The sequence below is a fragment of the Perca flavescens genome, chromosome 13 (genome assembly GCF_004354835.1).
Source record: "Perca flavescens isolate YP-PL-M2 chromosome 13, PFLA_1.0, whole genome shotgun sequence".
Classification (NCBI taxonomy): domain Eukaryota; kingdom Metazoa; phylum Chordata; class Actinopteri; order Perciformes; family Percidae; genus Perca; species Perca flavescens.
Window position 1 is genome coordinate 19,245,797 of NC_041343.1, and position 25,312 is coordinate 19,271,108.

The following is a 25,312-nucleotide window of genomic DNA, read 5'->3' on the forward strand; positions in this document are numbered from 1 at the left end:
CCTTCTTTGTTAAGGCCTTGTTGAGCCCTGATAAAAACCTGGACCTTGGGAGAGGAGAGGGACATTTGGGAGCGAGATGGCGAGAGGGATGGTGGCTACGTACCTACATGGCGTCTTTCTCCTGGCTCTGTGGAAGCCCTCACTGCAAGGAGGTGGGTTCCCTTTACTGCATCTGTGCGGCGCTCAGCAGTGCAGCACCTCTAAATCAGGTGTCATATAACATTTGTGTAGCAGTGTTTGCAGAAGGGGGATGCATGAACTCAGATCCTGTTTTCTTTAATGGTAGTTGTGCATTTTCTATGAGATTTGTGGTTTAAGAGATTTTGTGATTTTGTTATCTAGCATTCTAGTTGAAAGTTGCTGCTGGAGATTATTGATGACAGATTTATTTTCCTATAATGCACACTGCATAGATTTATAAACATCTACAAAAAGAGTTAATGTCTTCTTTCAGACTATTGGAAAAAAAAAAACATCCAAAATACCCATTTAGGTATTTATTTTACTACACATTGTGTATTTGCACCTGCAAAATTCTCCTAAATTCAGCAAAAGTTAGCATTAGATAATGCCTCATTTGCATATTTTAACATACAATTTCAGAAAACTTTTAATACAAAAATATATGTCTTAATGTACAGTAAGTAATTAACTGGGGAAGTTTCATGTTGATATCTGTTAGTTATTGCTTTTACCCTATCACCTGTAATGTCTTTGGATTTTATATCTTTAAAGGGTTTTTCTCATACTCTGAGTCAGAAATCTCCACTTCAGTAGAACTTACATACACCACACTTTCCAGTGTCACTCCTATCTATATTCTGAAGGTTTTTACAGAGGGGTTTGTTCAGATATCATTCATAGCCTAATTTATGTAACATTTTATACCTACAAATGTGGCGAAAATTGATTTTTTTATGGCTGTTGACACCATATTCTGATTTATGCAGTGATAAAAGGAGATATCCAAAATCACCTCTCTAAAACCCTTTGACTTTAATATGTCAACAAAATAAAGGAAGAATTTTGAACCTGGCTTTATCCAATGTTCAGATTTCTGCTCTGGAAATGTATGCAAATTAGTGCATATTTAACAAGATACTGCTTACATTTCCATATTTAAACATAAAATTACAGAAAACTTGTAATACAAAAGATATTTGTCTTAATGTAAGTCAATCAACTGCGTACGTTTCATGGTAATAGCTATTTGTTAATTTTTTTTCTTCCTATTGACCTGCAGTGTCTCCCCTTTAACCTATTTCAGTGTGGTCTGAAGATAAGTGACAATATGTTTTGCTGTATAATATGTGGTTATCACTGACATCATCATTATCACTCCTGCAGTCAGTTTACATCTTGTCCTGTGTGAATGGAGCTGTAATCTCTGAACCAAAGTTTAAACTCATGTCCAGTCTTGCTGTCAGATTAAGAATTTGATTGTGAAGAATACTTGACTGAGCTTGTGTTGGACATACGTTATCTTTGTGTAGATCTGTATCAAAAAGTTTTCAAGAATACTGCCAACTCCTCTCAGAGTGGAGTGCTTTTTTCTTAGTAATAAACAAATCTGTTTTGCTTTGTGACTTTAAGACCTTGTTGCCGTAACTTTCCACACACAAAAAGATGTACAGATAGCTTCATAGTTTTAGTCTTTTGTCTGGATGAACTTTGAAAGCACTGTATGTAAACCTCTTAAATAAGAATGACAATCTTGGACAAACCACAGTATAATAACATTGCTTGTTTTGACTTCGCAAAGCTCAGATATATTTATCATATCAGCTCTCCCTCCTCTTTAAGTGTGAGGTCAGGACAACAAGGTTATAGTTAAATATTTTAATAAGGTGCTACACCTTTACTAAGGTGTTGCACGTTTACGAGGGGCTGCACCTGCATTTAATAGACCTTATTAAAAGCTTACACAATAATTGTGTGCTCCAGACCTTATCCTTCCAGATCCTGTCTCACTGTCTTGCCTGTTTAAGCTTTGAGTTGGCTGATGCAAGGGGGAGATGAGTATTTGCACTTAAGTTTCTATTTTTTTTTAACAGTCAGCTTGAATCATAAGTAAACTGAAAACTTCTCAGCACAGAATATTGATGAACTGAATTGGTCAAACTCTTGGAAACAACAGACTGTGTGTTATAGATAATTAAGATTAATTTTAGATGTAAAGTGACTTTCTTAGACAGGAGGCGGTATAGAGTGGGATGACATGAGCAAAGGTCTCCGGCTGGACTCAAACAGGAAAGGTTGCGACTTTTTCTTTAGTTTTCATAACATATTCACTTGCTCATTTTAAATTTATTTTGAAATCAACAAAGTGCACCTGTAGGTTAAAATCTACAGCCACGCTAGCGGCTCTGTGAGGTTGTAATGCTTAATGTAGAGAAAACCAAACTGTTTGACAGATAAACCAAATCATTGGATAAATTTAGATTTTGACCTGATGGTGACGCTAGATAAAAAAGTCAGGGGAACATTAAAGTTAACTAAAATAATAAATGCACCACATTCCATGGTAATTCATGCCACAATTCCCCCCTGGGAATCATGAATCTACCAAAATTAGTGCCAATCCATCTAGTAGATGTTGAGATATTTCACCAAATAGATGAAGTTTTGACCTGCTGATGGCGCTAAGAGAAAAATCAGGGAATCACCAAAATCAGTACAGTCCTCTTGGGATCACTTATTATTTCCTGGCAAATCATCCAATAGAGTTGAGATGTTTTAGTCCAATAGACAGACTGACAATGTCATCCCTGGAGCCACAGCGCCAGAGCAGCTAAAATCAATAATAGTTACAGTATGATATCATGGACAGAGTGATAAAATTATACATTAGTAATTCAATTATGAGATATTAATGTCACCATAGACAAACAGTGGACCCTGGACAATCACTACACTACTAAAAAAAAACGAAAAAAGTTTCAAAATAAAGATATTTTGATGATAGATGATATTTAAATCATGTATTGCATTTTATTTGAATTGACTGCCTAGCCCAACTGCTGTTTTCTTTTAATGACACATTGCTGGTAAATATGAGTGTATAGTTTTACCTGTCCAATGTTTCATTTTAATAAAGATTCCTCCCAAAACAACAAAAGCTTTTGGGTGAGGAGGTTTCTGTTCTGCTGAATGACTGAACACTTAAGTTATTTACTCTGTGTTGTTAATGTGCTGTACATGGCATTACTGTGAGATCAGTAACTCACATTCTTTAGGATTCCCTACAGACCTCTTCTTTTCACATCTGGACTGTGGGATGTTAAAAAACCTTTCCTTTTATAGTTGTTTGCTCTCTGGGTTTCTATTTTTGGCTATCGTGATTTGTGGAACGAAACATAGGTGCAGAAAAGTGTAAGAATTATGACCAAAGATGCATGCCTTTTGGATGAAGGGGGTGTTTGTTATCAGCTAAAGAGAAATTCTAAGCACAGGGTTGATCATCACTAACACACCCACACATACTTTTTCTCTGTGTTTATGGGGCATCTGATCTTTGTTGATCTTGATCTTTGATTTGTTAAATGTAATCCTTGTTGACTAGGCAAATTAAATGGGTTTTATTAAGTACTGCCAAAGAGGAGTAAATTATGCCTCATTAGACCTGAATGATGACTCATAAATTCCATAATTCTGTCATCAGTTATCTAAACAATGACAACATGGTTTATCATTAAACTGTTGAGTGTGTACAGCTTATCCTGAACAGAAAACATAATTATAACTTAAATCCATTATAATACATACTGTCATCTGCTGTGACTCTGAACTGGTTCTGTGTATCAGGTGTATATATACCTGCTGGTGGAGCAGCAGGAGGCGCTGGAGCAGGCATAGGAGCTGGTGCAGGACCTGGAACTGGATTTGGACCAGGTGGGACTGGAACTGGATTTGGACCTGGAGGAGCTGGACCTGGATTTGGCCCTGCAGGAGTTGGGACTGGATTTGGACCTGGAGGAGCTGGGACTGGATTTCAGCCTGGTGGAGGTGCTGGTCTAGGAGGCTTTGGACCAGGAACAGGTGGAGGTGGATGCCATTTGTGTTTTCTGTTAAATTGTTAGAAACACTGATTATGAGTTCAGTGTGAAGTTAGGAAAGTGAGGACTGACATGTTTAACTGTTCAAGAGAACACACTGATTTATATCACCACAGGCATCAGCTTTCAGATGCAGCTGTAGTCATGAAAAATAATATTTGGTTTGTCTTCATCGACATGCGTTTTGTGTGTTTTCAACTCACAATGTTCAAATTACTGTATTCCTCAGGAGGCTATGGTGGTCATGGACCAGGAGGAGTTGGACCGGGAGGAGTTGGAACGGGAGGAGTTGGACCAGGAGGAGTTGGAACAGTAGGAGTTGGACCAGGAGGAGTTGGACCAGGAGGAGTTGGAACAGGAGGAGTTGGAACAGGAGGAGTTGGACCGGGAGGTTTCAGGCCCAGCACCTTTGGCCCAGGCAGTGGTGGACTGGGAGTCATACCTGGAGGTGTTGGGGCCGGTAAAACAAATATGGCTGGTTGACATCTTGATTATCTGTAGAGCAAAGTCTAGCAAGATTTCTATCATGCCCCTATTGATTTAATTGTTATTCTTCTTACAGGTGGAAAGCCTCCAAAAACAGGTAAGACTTTGAGGGCCGTCTATTGTTAGAGCACTGATTTAAGATTGTGTTTTGTAGAATCCCCAAGAAAAAAATTCTAGTCTTTAATTAGGACAAAAAGAGGCTTTTCAAAGACAGCAAAGCTCAAATGTCATGAACTATATGCAAAGGAAATGTCCAATCATTTATATGAGGTGTATAGGAACAAACCTACAGACCATGTTGGCTTTAACCTCTGCAAAAGTATATCTGATTTTTATTGGCATCTTATTTGTCTCTAGGAGGCGGCTACGGAGGTCGTGGAGGAGTGTCTGGAGGGTTTGGAGCAGGACAGGGAGCTGGTGGTGTAGCAGGAGGACTGGGACAGGGCAGAGTCGGGCCAGGTGGTTTTGGACCAGGTGGTGTCGGTCCTGGAGGCTATGGGACTGGGCCTGGAGGAGTTGGTCCTGGTGGTGTTGGACAGGGTGGCCAAGGCACAGGCATGGAGTTTTGTTTTTTAACTCCTAAATATATTTTAATGATAGATATTATATCTTCCATTACTTGAAGGATTGAGTAGTAAGGTTTTGGCTTTGTTGTGCGCAGGAGCTGGTGGAAAATACAAAATAAAACACCCCCTCATTAAGCACACTAACAGTTATTGAGCACATCATTTACAATGGGATAGCTATGTAAAAGTGGGATAATAAATAACTGCTATTGCAGCACACTTGTACCAGTTAAGATAGAGTGTGCATAGCCAGTATTATCATTGCACTGTGGAGATAGGTCTGGCAATAAAAGACTAGTCTGATCACTAAGAGCGAGGAGACAAATGACAAATCCCACCAGATAAATGCTGGTAAGAAGAGTCATGAACTCAGCAACCTTTGAAGATACTGCATTTATAAAATCTTGTTTAAAAAACTAGTAAGCTTATAACCAACAAACTAGATTGCCTGCTACTATGTGTTTACTTGCATTGTGTAACATTCACAATAAGAGGAAGTTGTCTGCTCTGCACACATGGATCAGTGGTCTGCCCCTGTACTGTAAATATTGTTCCACTGTTCAATTCAATGCAGCAGGATACGGATTGCATACATGTACTATTATTTCCTCATTACCTCAAGGTTATAAGCCATTGTTGAGGGGCCACCTACCCTCACACACACACACACACACACACACACACACACACACACACACACACACACACACACACACACACACACACACACACACACACACACACACACACACACACACACACACACACACAGATAAAGGCTAATGCATTAGGAATGGCAGGTCCTTGATAAAGGGTGGAAGTCATCACGTCAGTCAGAAAGACTGATTTTCTTTGGAATTTCAGGCCTCTCTGTTTTTCATGTGTAGGATGAGGAATGTTGGTGATAATATCCAAATGATCCTTAGAGGTTAAGCCTTGGTTTTGTGGAACCTTTTGAATTCCACCCATTATGCCGGTGGGTAAAAAATGGGTCAGTGTAAGCACAGGAAACTTATATGTCACACTTTCCAGTTTACCAAAAGTCTGGCTGTCTCAGCAGAACACATTTTTTTCAGCTACGCTACCCAATAATGCCCCTAAAGTGTGTTTGTGTTGCCCTGCTCCACCCTAAAGAATGAGACGCAAACATTCTAGTTCACCTGAACAAGCAATGGGAGGGATGCATTTAAACACTGTGTTGTAATTTCAAGCAACAATCCACAAAACCAATTAAAGCCAAAACTGTGCAAACTGTTACATGAACACAGTCACCTAGAGCTGCTTATAATTAAGATGACACTTCAGGAAAACAAAAAGAAACAAATGGATTGATTCAGCCAAATGCCACCAAGTAAGACTAACCTAGTTAAATATATTGTATTTCAATATGAAGCATCATGTGTACAAGCTCTCTTTTAACAGGGAGTGCGATAATTTAATTTATAATTTAATGTGGCAACTGTTTAAGAAAGTAAGAGTCATCATGGTCTCCCAGTGGTTTTTCTCAGTCATCTCCCCACACAGGCTTCTGTTCCCTCTCTGCAGCCTGGTAACTTTTACTGACCCATCTACAGCCAAACACTATATTTGACTTTAGTTATAAAGTCAAATATGCACACTTCAAACTCATGTTCAAAACCTTTCCAGAGAACAAGTTAATCCTTGTGATGTTTCTCTCAGGCAGCCATCATACATGTATAACATTACTAAAGGGTGGAGTCGCACAGGGACACACTGAATTCATTAATGTATGATGTAGTGTATTGTAGTCACTAGAGCAAGTATAGGAAGTACTAAGTACTGTTTCTCTTTTATCTGCTAATTAGGCCTTGGGGCAGGAGGTTTGGGTGGAGGAGTGCATGGAGCTGGAGGCCTCGGGACTATCAGAGGTCAGGGAGATGGAGGGCTGGGAGCTGGAACAGGCTATGTACCTGGAGGTCAGTGGTTTCCATTTGTCTACATCTGTATCTTTACATGACACCCAATAATAGGTTTGAATGAATTAGTCTGTTTCTATTTCTTCTTATTAACAAGTGCACGGATAAATAAATGCATTAATAAAGTGAGATCATCGCCAGGTGTTTTTGCAATCATACAACCATGAGAATTATTGAACAATTATTGAATAAACAGAGCTTGCTTATAATCGTGTATCTTCTACACAACCTGCTGGCAAAAAGAGTCACAAATAAACAAATGTCACAGAGCTGCTCTGTTGAAGCACCCAGTAATATGACTGAAAAATTATTCTCTCCTCCTTAACTGGTCACAGTTATTATAATAATTATAAATATAATTGCTTACCTTGAAGAATATTTTTTGCATTAAACAAACCACTGTCCTGACCCAGGTGGCTATGGAGGCGGTTATGGTCCAGGTGCTGGTCAATACCCAGGAACTGGTGGAACTGGTCCCAAACCTCCTAAAACTGGTATTTGCAGCTTACTAATAAACATTAAGCAGTTTTAATCACTGAAATATGACTAAACTAGAATTTTGTTTGTTTTTACCCTAGGAACAGGTTATGGGCCTGGTGGTGTGGGATTTGGACCTGGTGGAGCAGGATCTGGGCCTGGTGGAGTAGGATTTGGACCTGGTGGAGCAGGAATAGGGCCTGGTGGTGCAGGATTTGGGCCTGGTGGAGTAGGAGTAGGGCCTGGTGGTGCGGGATTTGGGCCTGGTGGAGCAGGAGTAGGGCCTGGTGGTGCGGGATTTGGGCCTGGTGGAGCAGGAGTTGGGCCTGGTGGTGCAGGATTTGGGCCTGGTGGAGCAGGAGTAGGGCCTGGTGGTGCGGGATTTGGGCCTGGTGGAGCAGGAGTAGGGACTGGTGGTGCGGGATTTGGGCCTGGTGGTGCGGGAGTAGGGCCTGGTGGTGCGGGATTTGGGCCTGGTGGTGCAGGGGTTGGGCCTGGTGGAGCAGGATATGGGCCTGGTGGTGCAGGATTTGGGCCTGGTGGAGCAGGAGTAGGGCCTGGTGGTGTGGGATTTGGGCCTGGTGGTGCAGGAGTTGGATCCGGAGGAGTCGGTCCTGGTGGAGCTGCTGTGCCAGGAGGAGGTATTTAATATAAATTACATTTTGCTATACTGTATACAGCAATGTATACATACATGAATTCTACAAATCTACAAAAAAGGCACTAAAGATTAAATGTATTGCAGTACTGTAAGGTGAAGCACAAACATCAACATTATATAAAACAATGAGATATATTGTATTTCTGTGGAAAAACTTATTTCATTCATAAGTGTCCAATAAATTGTTGTTTACGGTTAACTTTTCAGTTACATTTTCAAAAAGATAATTCTAATTATTACTAGGTGAATAAAATGTGCCTTTTTTACTATTTCAGTCTAAAAGTTATATTTTGCCAACTAAAGGGACTTTTTACTTCATTGCTGTTTCAGTTCCAATGCTGCCACAGACTGGCACGACTGTGGGAGGACCTGGAGGAAAGAGCGGTGGTAAAGCATCAAAACAAGTTCCAGGTAAAAAAGAAGACACTCCCTTTGTTACTCAAGGATGTGCTACATCAGTTCAGTTAATAGTTTATGATCAACCAGAAACACTGATTTTTTTGGGCAACATTCTACATTTACATATGCTGTCACACAGGAGTTGGGGTCCCTGGACTCTATCAAGGTGGATACATACCAGGCCAAGGTATGTCGCAACACAAGAAACATATAACACATATTAAACAATACAATAATAATTTATATCATTCAGTGTTTTTGCAGAAGAAGTTGTAACAGTTGTGTGATTTTCTTCTCATCATCCCTGGCTAGGTTTTGGAGGCCGTGGTGTTCTCCCTGGAGTGGCCACAGGATCTGGACTTGGGCCACAGACTGGTGTGTTAATGCACTCTATGTCAATGAATCTTGGTGCAACACATCTTGGCACACATGCCTGCAAACAAAAACTATTGCCTTATTCTTCGCAGGAGCCGGGGTGCTCGGCCAGGGGGGTACTGGACCAGGAGGAGCCAGCAGTAAGTGTAATAAAGTCCGAAACTGACAAACTGCATCATATTACAAGCAGATTTTCTATGCATTACTTGAACTTTATTTTAAAAGATGAATTAACAATAATAAATATTATCCCAGGTTGTAATTGAGTATTTCACAGGATGAGCATCTCTGTAGTGTATTTCTCACCTTAGATGGTCATGGACAGCAGTTGCCTGGAGTTTTTCGTGGTTACCCTCTTGTATCACCAAAATCAGGTACATAGGAACCAGCAATGCAGTAAACTCTGCAGCTGCATGTAGAGTTACACAATGTCAATGATAAATTTAAAAGCAGCAACACAGAAAATAATTTATTCTTTCAATAACAGGGGCAGGCAAATCGAAGAATCCAGCCAAAGCTGCAGCTAAATACGGTAAAGACACATAAGCTGAAGTCTCAACCTTGTGTTGTGATGGTTACACAATTATTTAATGTGTTGAAAAAAATAAGCATTATGTAATTTTTAAATACTCTGTATTGACATTTTTTGTAAGCTCACTGTTTGTTTTCTCAATCAGGTGGAGCTGCAGCCGGGGGAGGTGCACTTGGTCAAGTAGGCACTTTGGGGGTTGGGGCTGGAAGACTCCCAGGAGGAGGAGCAGGAGTCACACCCGGATTAGGAGGTGGAGTTGGAACAGGAGGTGGACCTGGAGCTGTACCTGGATTTGGAGGTGGAACAGGCAGCGGGCCTGGAGTAGCCAGCAACATACCTGGTTTAGGTAAATCTTGAGATGTGCACCTTTTTCAGGTATTTTAAGGGAGACCAAGGTGCAGGACGTATCAATCAAATAATTTTTCATATAATGTAATTTACCATTCCTGAAATGTTTAGAACAAATATGTCAACAATGAATAACTTTTTACATTTGCACAGGTCATTTAGTGTTTTAGTAACACTTTACTTGGACATTTCTTTGTGCCATAGGTTATGTTGCTGGCTCAGCCAAAGCACGCAAATATGGTGAGCCATTTCTGCAAAATAGCAAAATAACATGATAATTATGTAGCGTGTGTATTTAACAACCTCTATAGCTGAGACACACTCAAAATGTCTTAATCTCTCCAGGTCTACTGGGCGGTGCAGGCACTGGTGCAGCTGGAGGCCTTGGACGAGGAGGACCAGTAGCTGGAGTTGGTCTTGGCACAGGAGGGGGGCCAGGTGGGCCAGGTGTTGGCTATGGTTTCGGTCCAGGCGGTGCAGGCACTGGTGCAGCAGGAGTTGGACTCGGCACAGGAGTGGGACCTGGCTCTGGGGTTGGTTTTGGTCCAGGTGGTGCCAGCACCGGGTCAGGTGGTCTTGGTTTTGGCCCTGGTGGTGCTGGCACTGGCCCTGGAGGAGCTAGTTATGGGCCAGGTAGAACTGGGTACGGTCCAGGTGCAACTGGAACTGGATTAGGAGGAGCCGGAGCCGGACCCGGGGGTAATTATGAATCAGTAGATTTGGTGTTTTTGGAAAACGTAGCCTATAATTATGCAATAGTTATAGCTTAACACTATAAGCAGTAATCCCTTAAGATACAGTATGCAGTAATTCGACAGAATGTATTGCATTAGCAAAGACAAATAGATAATTGAAGCTGCAAGCATCAACGGGCCCTCACCCCTCCCAGCATGTTGGGGGTTCAGGTGGATAGCCGTTGCCTGTAACACTTCCTCTGTCCACTATGTGGCGCTAGTGAACACACTAATTATACGTTGTTGCTGTATATCATGTGTAGACCACACCATTAAAATTTCAATCATGTAAATCAGATGATGTATGTCACATAAGGCTGACTTCCTGTTGCCAGCAGGTGGCGCAATGATCATAACTCAATATGGGCATGTGATGTCTCCAGGTCTGGACTTTTGATAGACTTTTTTTGATAGAACATTGTTCCTATCAAATTTCGTGAAGAACAAAGAACTTTATCCAAACCATGGCATGCATTAGGGGGTGCTATGGAGCCTGCTGGCCACACCCAAGCTCAATCACTACAGAACTTTGAAATTTTTGCCAGGTCTGGATCCCACGTAACTTCTAAGCAAGTCCCGCCCAACGAAGTAGCCAGATTGATTGGGGTTAGGCATCGACCTTGAGTGGTTAAGGTGAGGATCAGAGGTGTCAAAAGTATTCACATTCATTACTCAAGTAGAAGTATAGATACTAGGGTTTGAAAAGACTTTTGTAGAAGTTGAAGTATCAACTCAAGCTTTTTACTTAAGTAAAAGTATAAAAGTACTGGTTTCAAAACTACTTAAAGTATAAAAGTAAAAGTAATGTAAGGCAGAGATCTTCAACAAGGGGTCCTCAAAGTCATTGCAGGGGCCCTCCAAATTATTGTAAATTTTTGAGTATTTTTATTATCTTTGAGTCTTTAAAAATTAAAATGCCTTAACATAATTCCAACATATTATTAGCAAACATAAATTCCCACTGATGATAAGCTTACTGGCCTATAGGTAAGGTAGTCCCTAAGATATCAGCCCACAGATACAGTTAATCCTAGATTTACTGTGCCACATACAGTATGTCACATACAGTATGTAACATTAAAATATGATTTATAAAATCATGCCAACAATTAATATTTTAATAGCTTATGAAAAAAGGGTAAGAACGCTTTAGGTTGCCCTAACTGTTATTGTAGGCCCAGTTTAATATGCAACTTAATTTCATACAATATGTAGTAGGGGGTCCCTGCTACTTCTCACTTTAAGTAAAGGGGTCCTTGGCTTAAAAAACATTGAAGACCCCTGATGTAAGGGGGAAACAATGCCATTAAGGACAACAGCTTAACCCCAAAACGTTAGGACAAAATTATATGACTATAATAATGTTATATTAAAATCATACCTGCAAACTCAGAAGGGCTGAAAAAGGTGACACATCTCTTCTGTGTTTTTCAGACAACGGCAGCTACAGGCTGGTGTTACAATCCTCTCCAGTGAAATACAGACACACTTTTACACCGTTTAGCTCTCAGCATTTTAACCGTGTTTACTCCAGCTGCTAGCTAACCGTAGGCTAACGTTAGCTGCTGCCAACTGTAGTGTTAACTAGCGTCCCGTGCGGCGATGTTCAGTTCCCTCTAACGTCCGTTTTCGGAGCATCAGAGAGAAGCGCAGGCATTTAAGTGGCACCTAAATAAGGCACCGAAATCAGCGTTGCTATTCGGTCCGGTAGATAACGGTCGTTAAAGCACCGGTGGCGAATTAGTACCGGGTCTGTGCAGGTTTGATGGATCGCGTACAAACCAATAGGGTGTCGGAATGACTATGTTTATACTTCTCATCCAACCACAATCAAATTCACTCTCTCCGGATGGCGATATTACGAATCCCACTATGGCCACGCCAAGACCCGCCCTTCAATAGCGTTCACACACTACTATTGGCCAGGCGTCCATGCTTACATGTACAGGTCCTATCCCCTGACCAATCCCCTAACCCTAACCTTAACCACTCGAGGTGAAATGCCTAACCCCAACCAATCGAGCTGCTTCGTAGGGCGGGTCTTGGCGTGGCCATAGTGGGATTCGTAATTTTGCCTCCGGATGGAGCGATCTGGATAGGGTTTTTGTGTGTGTTTTTTTTTTAACGATGACGAGCCGGAATGAAAACAAGCCGAACTGAAATATGAGTAACGAGGCTATTTTTAAAATGTAAGGAGTAGAAAGTACAGATAATTCCGTGAAAATGTAAGGAGTAGAAGTAAAAAGTATGCTGTAAAATAATTACTCCAGTAAAGTATAGATACCCAAAATGTTTACTTAAGTAAGGTAACGAAGTATTTGTACTTCGTTACTTGACACCTCTGGTGAGGATAGCCAATTGGTCAGGGGATAGGACCTGAACAATTCGGGTTATGTTACCTTGCGTAAGCATGGACGCCTGGCCAGTTGTAGCGTGTAAATGCTGTTGAAGGGCGGGTCTTGTCTCGAAGTTGCGTGGGTTCCATAATAACCCAGGTCTATTTTGGTGAGTTTTCAAGCGCAGCAGAAAAATAACAATCCTTACAAAAACAATAGGTTCCTCGCACTTTCAGCACTTTCACCTTCGTACTCGGGCCCTAATTACTATATTTGTGTTTCAGGGTATGATGCCAGTGCCAAAGCTCGTAAATATGGTAAGAATAGTTATATAATTTAATATATTTGTATTCAACTTTATACTTTTATTTTTTTATATACTTTTTATAATATATTATTATTATATTGCATTTAACAAAGAATATTAGTACAAATAAAACCTGACTGTTCTGCTCACAGGCATGTTAAGTGGAGCACTTGGAGGTCCAGGGACAAGCACTGGAGGATTCAGGCCGGGTGGTGCTGGTACAGGCTATGGACCTGGAGGTGCTGGTACAGGCTACGGACCTGGTGGTTCTGGTACAGGCTACGGACCTGGAGGTGTTGGACCTGGAGGTGCTGGTACTGGCTATGGACCTGGTGGTGCTGGTATTGGCTATGGACCTGGTGGTGCTGGTACAAGCTATGGACCAGGTGGAAGAGTTGGGCCTGGTAGTGCTGGTACTGGCTATGGACCTGGTGGTGCTGGTACAGGCTATGGACCAGGTGGAGGAGTTGGGCCTGGTGGTGCTGGCTATGGACCCGGTGGTGCTGGTACTGGCTATGGACCTGGTGGTGCTGGTACAGGCTATGGACCAGGTGGAGGAGTTGGGCCTGTTGGTGCTGGCTATGGACCCGGGGGTGCTGGTACTGGCTATGGACCTGGCGGTGCTGGTACAGGCTATGGACCAGGTGGAGGAGTTGGGCCTGGTGGTGCTGGCTATGGACCCGGGGGTGCTGGTACTGGCTATGGACCTGGTGGTGCTGGTACAGGCTATGGACCAGGTGGAGGAGTTGGGCCTGGTGGTGCTGGTACAGGCTATGGACCAGGTGGAGGAGTTGGGCCTGGTGGTGCTGGTACAGGCTATGGACCAGGTGGAGGAGTTGGGCCTGGTGGTGCTGGCTATGGACCCGGTGGTGCTGGTACTGGCTATGGACCTGGAGGTAGGATGAAAGATTCGGATGAAAGATAAAACATGGAGGCTTGTATGAATTGAGATAGATCCCCTGGCTAATATAAAACTATTAAAATATCTTGATGTGTCTGCATTTTGTAGGTTATGCTGGTGCCAAAGCCCGCAAATATGGTAAGAAGCAACCGTATTTAAAAAAAAATATATATATATCAACCTACCTGCTACATACTGTAATAATATCCAATTGGCTTTATGTTAAACAAAATGCAGCAATTATCAATGTTATTAATTATACCTACTCCTTCCAGCTATAACATATCAAAAAGTCTGCCATGAAAACCTGTTGTTTGTCAACAGAGTGTAAAGTGCTATCAGGTTAGTCTATAATAGCTAATACAATGCTGCTCTCTGCAGGTCTGCCTGGAGGTACCCTGGGTGCAGGAGGACTTGGTGGTGGAGCTGGGCCTACTTCTGGGCTCGGAGTAGGAGGAGGGGTCCCCGGGAGAGGTGTTGGACTAACAACTGGTGGTGGACCTGGAGCAGGACAGGGGACTGGCGGAATACCTGGTTCTGGTGTTGGAACGGGAGGTGGGCCGAGTGGCTTTGGACCAGGCAGTGCTGGAGGTATGAAGAGAAGAACAATATTCCCACAGTTCCTCATAAACTGTATGAAACAAACAGAAACACAAAGATTATTAAACAAATGACACACATGTAACTACTCAGTTACAGAAACTAATTAGTTGTATTTAGCACTTGCCTTTTGCTGTTCCTTTCGTAGTTGCCTATCTTTGATTCATGTAGTGTTAATGTAGTTAATATAAAAATATTGATTAGTGGTGTTTTAACACCAGCATACTGCAGCTATAACAGCATTTGAGCCTTGTCACAAATACAGGACTGACAGAACAGTGCTGAATGTGTGCACATCAAAATACTTCTGAACCCACACATCTTTATGAACTCCTTTTTTGGTGTGCACGTCCTTTGATTCTCTTGGGATCTAAGTCTCTCAAACATAGAGTGATTTCTATATTAATTTTGGAGTAATAACATCATAAGAACAATCTTATTACAACACACTTGTTTTATTACAAGACACTTCTATGGCAGTTTAATTGTCTAGAAAGTTGAAATGAAACACATAGAAATCTGTTATGAGAGATGATACCATTAAAAAAACTTTTTTATTAGCAATGACAACTCAACATTTTAAACTTCATTTTTTTCCCCCAAAACATTTTAAGACTGAATATATATAGAACGTCTCTATAAGAGCTACCAAACCTCACACATTTCCTCCTCCCTAGGGCTTCCCAGTGGAGGAACATTGGGAGGAACAGGATATGGACCAGGTGGATATGGACCAGGTGGAGGCTATGGTGCAGGACCAAGGGCTGGATATGGAACAGGTTCAGGGGCAATTTTAATTGTATCCAAGATAAATCTTGCCTAACTCAAATTAAGCAAAGTCCTAACTTGCCTTTTTTTTTTTTTTTTTTTTTACAGGATATGGAGCTGGATCAAAACCTGCTAAATACGGTATCAAAATGTCCCTTTTTTGTTTCTTAAAAACACGATGATGGAGGTTTCATCCGAAATTTCAGTAAAAGCTCAATTATTTTTTCAATGATCCTGGTGTAGGTCAAGATGGAATGGGTGCTGGTGGGGTACTTGGAGGTGGAGCAGGAGGAGGTGTTGAGTTACAAATTATTCTTCTTTCTGTTTGCCGGAATTGTTTTTTCCAGTGATACACTCTTGACGGAGTTTCTTATTGCAGGTAGCTTTTATAGGTTAGGTACAAGGAGGCTTTGGGACTGGCACTGGAGGTCTAGGTTGGTTTTGAGTAGAGTGTCTGTGTAGTAACGTAGTATTCTAAATAAAACAAATAAAAAAAGATCTGAATCACGTTTAAGTTTTAACAATTCCTTTATTGACCTCTATTGGTGGTTAGTGGGAATTGCAGCAACAAGTGCCTTGCACTACTCATGGCCTATAACTGAAACAAGTTAAATAGTAATATATTATAATATTGGAATGACAATAATACTTAGATATTAGTGTTTTATTACAGTAGTTTAAGACTGGAGGAGCTGGAAATACACTATGAGTAGATAGGCGGGAGGACAGGGTGGTTTCAAAGTTAACATCTCATATCCCCTCATTATGATGAAGTATGGTCAAATAATAAAACTGTCATATTTACTTGGTTGTGACATTAGTCCACGGCCTGCTATTAAGAAACACTGATCAGCTTGTTGGGTCTTACGTGTCCTCCTCAATCAACAATTTCTCTACAGGAAAAGTGAAGCCAATGCGGAAGTGCCTTCAACCTGCATTCTATCTAATTTCCAGCAGGGGGCGACTTCATTGGCTTAAAAAAAACGTCTGTTTCTATAGTCTTTGGGAAAGTGAACCTCACTTGATTTATCACCTTAATAAACATTTTCCTAAGGCATTTATCGCTAGTTTCAAGTCTTCTCCAATACAGCAGGGTGTTCATTTTGTAAATTATGGTCCCATTTATTTTAAAATTGATGATATAGCAGGGGACGCTTTAGAGGCGACCTGTCAATCATGCTAACCATGGCCCTGTGTACATTAAAATAGCTGTGAACTTGTTTTTGGGTGTTGGACATGTTTTCGTCTTAAACTTTGACCCTCCTACTGTGTGTTTTCACTTCATAAAAGTTAATTGGAACACTTTGGTTGCCTAGAAATGTCTGTTAATTGCAATTGTTACGTTAGTTGATCACACCATCTTGGCTGCAGTTGAAGGGTGACAATGTTTGTGCAAGGTTACATATTTTAGCTTTAATTCCAAAAAGCAGTTTTTTTTTATTTGGAATGTGAAATTCTGAATCGTCAGGAAAAGTGATTTTGTAACTAGGTCTAGTCAGTAATTCTAATGCCACCTTTAATTGCTTATTTTATCTGTACAAATCTCTTTTTAAAACACTGTTTTATAAAAGTTTTATATAGCAGTCAATACATGTCATTTGTTGTGATCCTCAGGCTATGGCACAGCTGGATCTAAAGCTGCTAAGTATGGTAAGGTGTACTTTGACAATACTCTGTGTCAAGTAGAACATTATTTGTATTTTATATAAGTGTTTGAACTGAGGAATATAGCTGTTCATCAGCACCTCTTTTGAATTCATCAGATTATCTCTTTCCTAAACTGTAGGGCAACCTGGTGGAGTTGTACCTGGGGCAGGAGCAGCGACCGGCACTGCGGGATCTGGTACAGGGACCGGCACTGCAGGGCCTCGTACACAGACCGACACTGGTGTTTCAGTAAATGGCACCAGCACAAGCAGCAGTGCGGGGACAATTGAGCCCAGTGGTAAGCTTCTGTTGGATTAAGAATACATATTTTGGTTGCAATGAATTATTAATAATTAATCAGATAATTTATATGTCTGCTTGATCAGGAGGAGGACTTGGAGCCACAGGAGGCACACCACCTCCAGCATCAGAAGGTACCTGGACAGTGTTTGCACAAATCAGCACAAAAACACATTTTAGTCACATATTACCACAATACATTTACTCATAGGGTTTCCAGTACGTTAGTACCGTACGTTTTAATATAAAATATGCCTAACAAGGATGGAAAAGACAGTGATGGAGGTGACCTTCCAAATTAGAGGAATAAAAAAAAGAGAAAACTGGCTTATCTAAAAATGATTTAGCCATTTTCTTTGTCTATTTTCAAATCTCAGTCCTTATTCCAGGTGATGCTGGTGCTGGCAGTGTGATAGAGGGGTCTGGAAGTTCTGGAGGAGAAGGTGTGTTTAAACTTGCTGGAGAAACTGTCTTTTTTCACCTTGAAATCAGGCACAGAATTTGTGGATATAGACAACAAAATCACAAACACGAAAATTCAGGTCCAAGGATGTAATAATCTGATGGTTATAAAAGATGGCCCTTAGACTCCAAGGCAAACACCTGTGAAAATTATGCAACAAAACACCATATTATAGTAAATATAAAACTCATTGTTCTTATTTATTTACACATATTATTTCGATATTGCACTGTACATCCTGTTAAAAAAGGTGTCCACATGTGTGTGTATTAAAACAGGAAGTACTGGTGTAGCTGGCAGACCAGTGGGTGAAGCAGGTGACAGAGATATCTTGGGTGGAACAGGAATCCCCATCATTGGAGCAAAAACAGGTATTTTAGTCATTTAAACTACACATTCAAAACACATATTAATATAAGTTAAGGTGTTAATTTGTTCTACTACTAATTCATTAAGTAGTATAAATGAAATTGGGTTATGTTGGAAGAAACTTTGCTTTCTTAAATCTCTGTTAGTCTTCTGGTTGTTGTCTTAGCTGGTTTGTCTTCTAACTTTTATGTTCTTCTTTAATCATTTTTTTAAAACAGGACTCAATGGTACAGAAGTTCCAGGTCAGTGTTTATTTCATTGCTTCTGCATGTTTGTCTGCAAGCATTGCAAGTTCTGCATCCATTTCTGTCAGAGCGCATCTGTTAGTCAGCCGGACATCCCAAAAACCATGATGTGGATTTCAATTAAATCTAGTGGTAACCAAAGGAACACTGTTTCTTAGATTTTGTCATGGACAGTGCCATCATGTGGCCATTTATAAAGCGCTTTAAGTTTTCACTCATACAGTAACTCCTTAACTTTGAGGTGTACATACATAATATTTTAAAATTTAAAAAACTCTGCCTACACAGATGCAGTGCATTTTGGATCATTGCTAGATACTTTTATACACTGGAACTGTTTTACATTTCTAACTTGGGTACATATAATTTAAATATTAGAAAACTTAAAAGGGGTCTCATAAACATATTTGTAATAATGTTACAAAGTATTTGGACTGTATGTACACAGACCCTTTAAGGTTTCAACTCCGTTAACTCAGACACCACTGGTGCAATTTTGCTCAAACTTGAAGGGAAAAACATATTTAGTGTTATTAAAAACATTAAATGTTCTGTGCAGTTACAAGTTAAAATTGAAAGGCTATAACATCCACACTAATTGGCCCAATACTGCATGTAACATCTACAAAGGACCAACATACAGTGGGGGAAATAAGTATTTGACCCCTTGCTGATTTTGCAGGTTTGCCCACTTACAAAGAATGCAAAAATCTACAATTGTAATCATATGTACATTCTAACAGTGAAAGACAAAATCACATCATATGAATTTATTAAAATTGATAACCATCTGATGAGGAAAAACAAGTATTTGACCCCCTGGACAAACAGCAAGTATTCTGGCTCCTACAAGCCAGTTAGTCTTTCTTTAAGACACAGCCCCAATCCGAACCAATTATCTACATCAAATACACCTGCCTCACCTCGTTACCTGTATAAAAGACACCTGTCAACACCCAAACAACCAGCATCCAACATCACCACCATGGGCAAGACCAAAAAGCTTTCTACGGACATCAGGGACAAGATTGTTGATCTGCACAAGGCTGGGATGGGCTACAAGACAATCGGAAAGCAACTTGGAGAGAAAAGATCAACTGTCGGTGCAGTTATCAGGAAATGGAAGAAGCACCACACCACCGCCAACCTCCCTCTGTCTGGGCCTCCACACAAGATCTTGCCTCGTGGGGTGTCCCTGATCATGCGAACGGTGAGGAATCATCCCAAAACCACAAGGGGGGAACTGATGAATCAACTGAAGGCAGCTGGGACCACAGTTACAAAAGAAACGGTTGGTAACACACTACGCCGTCATGGATTGAAATCCTGCAGCGCAAGCAAGGTCCCCCTGCTCAAGAAGAAACATGTACAGGCCCGCATGAAGTTCGCCATTCACCACCTGGACGACTCAGAAGAGGCCTGGAAGAAGGTGATGTGGTCAGATGAGACCAAAATAGAACTTTTTGGCCTCAACTCAACTCGTCGTGTTTGGAGGGCAAAGAACACCGAGTACAACCCAAAGAACACCATCCCCACCGTCAAGCATGGTGGTGGCAACATCATTCTTTGGGGGTGCTTTTCAGCCAAGGGGACGGGACAACTCCATCGTATTGAGGGGAGGATGGACGGGGCCATGTATCGTGGAATTCTGGACCGACATCTCCTTCCCTCAGTGAGAGAGCTGAAGATGGGTCGAGGATGGGTGTTTCAGCACGACAACGACCCTAAGCACACCGCCAAAGCAACAAAAGAATGGCTGAAGAAGAAGCACATCAAGGTTCTGGAGTGGCCTAGCCAGTGTCCAGACCTGAATCCGATTGAAAATCTTTAGAGGGAACTTAAAATTCGAGTTGCCAGGCGACAACCTCGGAACCTGAATGATTTGGAGGCTGTCTGCAGGGAGGAGGGCCAACATCCCTGCCGAAATGTGCACAAACCTTGTCACCAACTATAAAAACCGTTTGACATCTGTGCTGGCCAATAATGGCTTTTCTACAAAATATTAACATGCTGTTTGTCCAGGGGGTCAAATACTTGTTTTTCCTCATCAGATGGTTATCAATTTTAATAAATTCATATGATGTGATTTTCTGGAATTTTCTTTGGGATTCTGTCTTTCACTGTTAGAATGTACATATGATTAAAATTGTAGATTTTTGCATTCTTTGTAAGTGGGCAAACCTGCAAAATCAGCAAGGGGTCAAATACTTATTTCCCCCACTGTATGTACTTGTTTCCCTTCTATTAGAAATTAACACGACTGAAAATTTTGTTTTCATATCGTACAGGTCCCACAGGAGTCGCCCCTGGTAAGTTGGCATAAAGTATACCGAACACTGAGATGTTACTTGTGAGAGGTTAATGGAGCTTATTATACAGTAAAGGACTCTGGATTTTGAAATAGCATCAGCGTAATGTTAACATAAAATCTGCCTAATATCAGTGGCATATCACGCTATCACAAATGCTTTTGATTTTGAAGCAGATCACAATATGTCTCCACTTGAATGCTTTCACAGTTATCACTGGTTTACCTGTACCTGAGAGTGAGTGTTTTTCTCGTACTTCTTATCACAAAACTGGAACCACAGAATACTGCATGGCAGACTGACGCTAGCTAATGGCTGAAGCTGGCTACTAACATTTTTACCTTTTGAGAATTTATTGCAAAAATGTTTCTGATTAGGTGTCCAAGATAATCTATATTTCTATCATTACAGTTGGGGGCAGGACTGTACAACCAAGTGGTACGTAAACCTCCATTAACTGTTCGGTTAAGTATAGTTCTACATATTGTTTTCAAGCCTGTGTGGCTCACATACTTCTATATGAGATGTTAGTGATGCTGGCACTTCCTGTAGTGTTAAATGACTTAGAGATTGTCACTCTGGTATCTCTCTTGTTTTTCTAAAATTCAGGTGGTACAGGACTTCCTTCTGGAGGTGAGATTTCCCACAAGACATACAGTGCAGAGCTCACGCCTTCCAACTATGAGTCCTGCTTGTGCTTCTGAGATTTTTAATTGCTTCTTCTGTTTCTACATCTTGTCGGCAGAGATCTTGTAGCTGAAATCAAGGAATATATTCTCTGACGTTTCTTGAATTTCCCTGTATAATTTTGCAGGTTCTGGTGGTAATATCTCAATAGGGACACTGCCTGGAGCCAAACCTCTCAGACCCCCAGGTAAATAAAAACAACAGTTTCAGTATAACTTTCTTATTACCAAATAGCCTTTTACCAAAGGTACAAGACAAAGCAACTACTTTATGACCTCCAACGAGGGGTAATCATAAGCCAAACAGCCACCTATCAAAATCTATCATACATTCACCAGGCCAGTTATTGTTTTTGTGTGGACTTCGTGGGATCAAAATAAAGAATAAAGAATACTCGCCAGGCTTCTTCTCTGTAATGGTGATTTAGATGTGGCTGAGATTACTGACTTTGCTCTTGGTTTCAGTTGTAATTATATGCTGAAATACAGGCAGTGTCCTGTGCTCTGTCTGCAGGTGTCCCCAGAGGTGACACGCCAGGTGAAGGAGATGGAGAGGGAGGTCCTGATGGAGAGAGAGGTGGTACAGGAGACACAGGTGGAGGAGTAGGAGGGAGTCCTACCAGTGCAGGAGCAGCAGGAGGAGTTTCAGGTGGCGTAACAGGAGAGGGGAGAGGAGACAGTACTGCTACTGGAACTGGAGTTGGTCCAGGAGGTACAGCTGGTAGAGTTGGAGGAACACCAAAACCACCCAAAGGTGCCATTTTTGCCATCTGAATGTACAATCCATTATGACTGTATTACATCTAATGCCATCCAAAATAGACCACTGTGTATCAAACTTCCAATCTAGCCACTAGGACTGGCTAGATAGTGACAACTAAAACTAAATATTAATGCTGAAGCAAAAATCTATTAAATTTGTTTATTTTTTAAATGTAGAATACGGACCTGATGGGACTGTAGCAGGAGGTGTACGTGGTGGACCTGGTGGAGTTGGTGGAGTTGGTGGTGTGGCAGGAGGAGGTCCAGGAGGAGTTGGAGTCCTTAAACCTGGAAAAAGTGAGCCGCTACAATGTTTTCTTCTCTTAAATGTCTGTGTATTCATCCCAAACCTAAATGCCTATATTACAATGTTTATACATTATCCATCATTCTGTAGGCTATGGTGCTGGTGGTGCTGGAGTTTTACCAGGTGGAGGTATGCTAACCACTATCCTTACCATCTGATTTACAGCAAATGACTGAAACATACCTGAAATACAGTCTGAAATATCTCTTTTTATCTCTCTCAGGCATACGTTACCCGACTGGAGCTGGAGTAGGACAGGGAGCAGGAAAATCCGGCAAAGGTTTTATAAAATGTTTTCTCCTCTTTTTATAAAAGGACTTGATCAATGAAAGAAGCTTAATGATACATTTGATGTTTTTATCTTTCTATCAGTATATGGGGCTCTTGGAGCAGGAGGCCAGGGTGGGGTTGGGCCTGGCAGTTATGGAGCTGGTCCTGGTGGCTATGGTACTGGTCCAGGAGGTTATGATGCAGGACCGGGAGGTTATGGGGCTGGTGGTTACGGACCTGGTGGCACTGGACCAGGTGGATATGGGCCGAGCACTGCCGGGACAGGACTGGGTGGTGTCAGAACCGGCTCAGGTGGCTTTGGACCAGGTGGTGTTGGCACAGGACCAGACAGCCATAGACCTGGTGGAGCAGGGGTTATTCCTGGTCTTTATACTGCTGGAGGTCAAAGACTGGGGACAGGAAAGCCACCCAAGTCAGGTATAATTACCATGTATTATAACACTAACACCATTTAATAATGTATTATGTTTTAAAATGGATTAAGGCTGTTAACTCCTTCTGACAGGCTATGGATCATCCTCACTGGGTGGAGCAGGCTATGGGCAAGGTGAGAAACGTCTTTATTCTAAGACTTTAACACCTTTAAAATGTACAAATAATAGGGGTTTAATGATACATCAATCTGGATCGATATTTGGATTAAATCCACAACAATACAATATTATCGATACAAGGTAAAAATATTGTTACATATCGTCATTTTTTCGGACCAGGTGGTGCTGGCACTGGAACGGGTGGTTTCGGACCAGGTGTTGCTGGAACAGGAATGGGTGGCTTCGGACAAGGTGTTGCTGGAACAGGAACGGGTGGCTTCGGACCAGGTGGTGTTGGCACAGGAACGGGTGGCTTCGGACCAGGTGGTGCTGGAACAGGAACGGGTGGCTTCGGACCAGGTGGTGCTGGCACAGGAACGGGTGGCTTTGGACCAGGTGGTGCTGGAACAGGAACGGGTGGCTTCGGACCAGGTGGTGCTGGCACAGGAACGGGTGGCTTCGGACCAGGTGGTGCTGGAACAGGAACGGGTGGCTTCGGACCAGGTGGTGCTGGCACAGGAACGGGTGGCTTCGGACCAGGTGGTGCTGGAACAGGAACGGGTGGCTTCGGACCAGGTGGTGCTGGAACAGGAACGGGTGGCTTTGGACCATGGGGCCAAAGATTAGGAAAAAGAAAACCTGCTAAATCTGGTAAGTAATGATCAAGTTAAACTATAAAGCAGGTGATATACATATATTCATTGCAATGATGGAGACACCTATTTGATGTTATTGTTTCATAAGTTTGACCATTCTAACACTTTTTCCCAGGTTATGGAGGAGCTGGGAATGGATCAGGTGAGGTTTAGGTTAGGATTGGGGATGGTAAATATATTTTTATACATATATAGTTGTGCTAATGTTTTTAGATGTTTCCCAGCAGGACGATTAGGTGGAGGTACAAGAGCTGGTCCTGGTGGAGTTGGAGCTGGGCCTGGCGGCTTTGGTCCAGGAGGTGCTGGAACTGGCGGCTTTGGTCCAGGAGGTGCTGGAACTGGCAGCTTTGGTCCAGGAGGTGCTGGAACTGGCGGCTTTGGCGCAGGAGGTGCTGGAACAGGCAGCTTTGGCCCAGGAGGTGCTGGAACAGGCAGCTTCGGCCCAGGAGGTGCTGGAACTGGCAGCTTTGGTCCAGGAGGTGCTGGAACTGGCGGCTTTGGTCCAGGAGGTGCTGGAACTGGCGGCTTTGGCCCAGGAGGTGCTGGAACAGGCAGCTTTGGTCCAGGAGGTGCTGGAACTGGCGGCTTTGGTCCAGGAGGTGCTGGAACTGGCGGCTTTGGCCCAGGAGGTGCTGGAACTGGCGGCTTTGGTCCAGGAGGTGCTGGAACTGGGCCAGGAGGGTTTAGACCTGGTGGTGTGGGTGGATATGGACCTGGTGGCCAAGCACTTGGGAATAGGAAGCCTCCTAAATCGAGTTACGGCTCGTCGTTGGGTGGAACTGGCTATGGACCAGGTAAAATTCTCCACTGATGAAAAAAAATATTTAATTAAAAGATATTTACTGATGCATGTTCTTATTGTCACTGAACATTAGGGGTGGGGGGTAATCGAAAATCATATACATCATGATTTTATTTGCAATGATTTTTAAAATTGATTATTTTCCCTAGAATCGATATTTTTATTTTTTTTTTACCAATGATTCACCTAAATATTTTCTTTTTATACGGGATATGGGACAAAAGCATATCGTCCAAGCCCTAATATTTACCATACTGAACAAAGAAATAAAACAATTATGACATTTCCATATTATATTATATGAACAAATCTTATCTTCAAATGTAAGTCTCATCCGCATTATAAACTGATGTTTGTTTCATGTTCATTTATCTGTTGCTTTGTTTTCCTATTGATTCTGTGGTAATTCAATAATTTACTCTGATACATATCCATTATGTTATCTGCCATTTATGTATAG

At 41.8% G+C, this 25,312-nt stretch overlaps 2 protein-coding genes across 2 annotated transcripts in view; one reads left to right on the plus strand and one right to left on the minus strand.

Moving 5' to 3' along the window:
• Window positions 1-76: 76 nt before the first annotated feature.
• Window positions 77-25,312, plus strand: part of elnb (elastin b) — a 29,457-nt gene continuing 4,221 nt past the window's right edge. The window contains exons 1-42 of the mRNA XM_028595960.1: window positions 77-152; window positions 3,805-4,038; window positions 4,285-4,515; window positions 4,618-4,638; window positions 4,899-5,096; window positions 6,934-7,044; window positions 7,458-7,538; window positions 7,623-8,162; window positions 8,513-8,593; window positions 8,721-8,768; window positions 8,894-8,956; window positions 9,049-9,096; window positions 9,268-9,330; window positions 9,444-9,488; window positions 9,634-9,834; window positions 10,041-10,076; window positions 10,182-10,535; window positions 13,191-13,223; window positions 13,366-14,109; window positions 14,223-14,252; window positions 14,496-14,705; window positions 15,392-15,493; window positions 15,591-15,623; window positions 17,097-17,132; window positions 17,269-17,427; window positions 17,516-17,563; window positions 17,807-17,872; window positions 18,171-18,263; window positions 18,480-18,503; window positions 20,795-20,815; window positions 21,227-21,253; window positions 21,425-21,448; window positions 21,630-21,689; window positions 22,016-22,255; window positions 22,441-22,560; window positions 22,661-22,699; window positions 22,794-22,850; window positions 22,943-23,278; window positions 23,367-23,408; window positions 23,575-24,045; window positions 24,166-24,192; window positions 24,278-24,844. Of these exons, the coding sequence (XP_028451761.1) occupies window positions 77-152; window positions 3,805-4,038; window positions 4,285-4,515; window positions 4,618-4,638; window positions 4,899-5,096; window positions 6,934-7,044; window positions 7,458-7,538; window positions 7,623-8,162; window positions 8,513-8,593; window positions 8,721-8,768; window positions 8,894-8,956; window positions 9,049-9,096; window positions 9,268-9,330; window positions 9,444-9,488; window positions 9,634-9,834; window positions 10,041-10,076; window positions 10,182-10,535; window positions 13,191-13,223; window positions 13,366-14,109; window positions 14,223-14,252; window positions 14,496-14,705; window positions 15,392-15,493; window positions 15,591-15,623; window positions 17,097-17,132; window positions 17,269-17,427; window positions 17,516-17,563; window positions 17,807-17,872; window positions 18,171-18,263; window positions 18,480-18,503; window positions 20,795-20,815; window positions 21,227-21,253; window positions 21,425-21,448; window positions 21,630-21,689; window positions 22,016-22,255; window positions 22,441-22,560; window positions 22,661-22,699; window positions 22,794-22,850; window positions 22,943-23,278; window positions 23,367-23,408; window positions 23,575-24,045; window positions 24,166-24,192; window positions 24,278-24,844 (6,040 nt within the window). The remainder of the gene's footprint in view (window positions 153-3,804; window positions 4,039-4,284; window positions 4,516-4,617; window positions 4,639-4,898; window positions 5,097-6,933; window positions 7,045-7,457; window positions 7,539-7,622; window positions 8,163-8,512; window positions 8,594-8,720; window positions 8,769-8,893; window positions 8,957-9,048; window positions 9,097-9,267; window positions 9,331-9,443; window positions 9,489-9,633; window positions 9,835-10,040; window positions 10,077-10,181; window positions 10,536-13,190; window positions 13,224-13,365; window positions 14,110-14,222; window positions 14,253-14,495; window positions 14,706-15,391; window positions 15,494-15,590; window positions 15,624-17,096; window positions 17,133-17,268; window positions 17,428-17,515; window positions 17,564-17,806; window positions 17,873-18,170; window positions 18,264-18,479; window positions 18,504-20,794; window positions 20,816-21,226; window positions 21,254-21,424; window positions 21,449-21,629; window positions 21,690-22,015; window positions 22,256-22,440; window positions 22,561-22,660; window positions 22,700-22,793; window positions 22,851-22,942; window positions 23,279-23,366; window positions 23,409-23,574; window positions 24,046-24,165; window positions 24,193-24,277; window positions 24,845-25,312) is intronic.
• On the minus strand, window positions 4,372-10,133 carry LOC114566214 (salivary glue protein Sgs-4-like). Its single transcript, XM_028594521.1, has 6 exons — window positions 9,615-10,133; window positions 9,263-9,365; window positions 8,497-8,551; window positions 7,618-8,147; window positions 7,412-7,535; window positions 4,372-4,497 (listed from the first exon to the last, which is right to left on the minus strand). The coding sequence occupies exons 3-4, from the start codon at window positions 8,499-8,501 to the stop codon at window positions 7,619-7,621; spliced, it is 534 nt and encodes a 177-aa protein (XP_028450322.1). The 5' UTR covers window positions 8,502-8,551; window positions 9,263-9,365; window positions 9,615-10,133; the 3' UTR covers window positions 4,372-4,497; window positions 7,412-7,535; window position 7,618.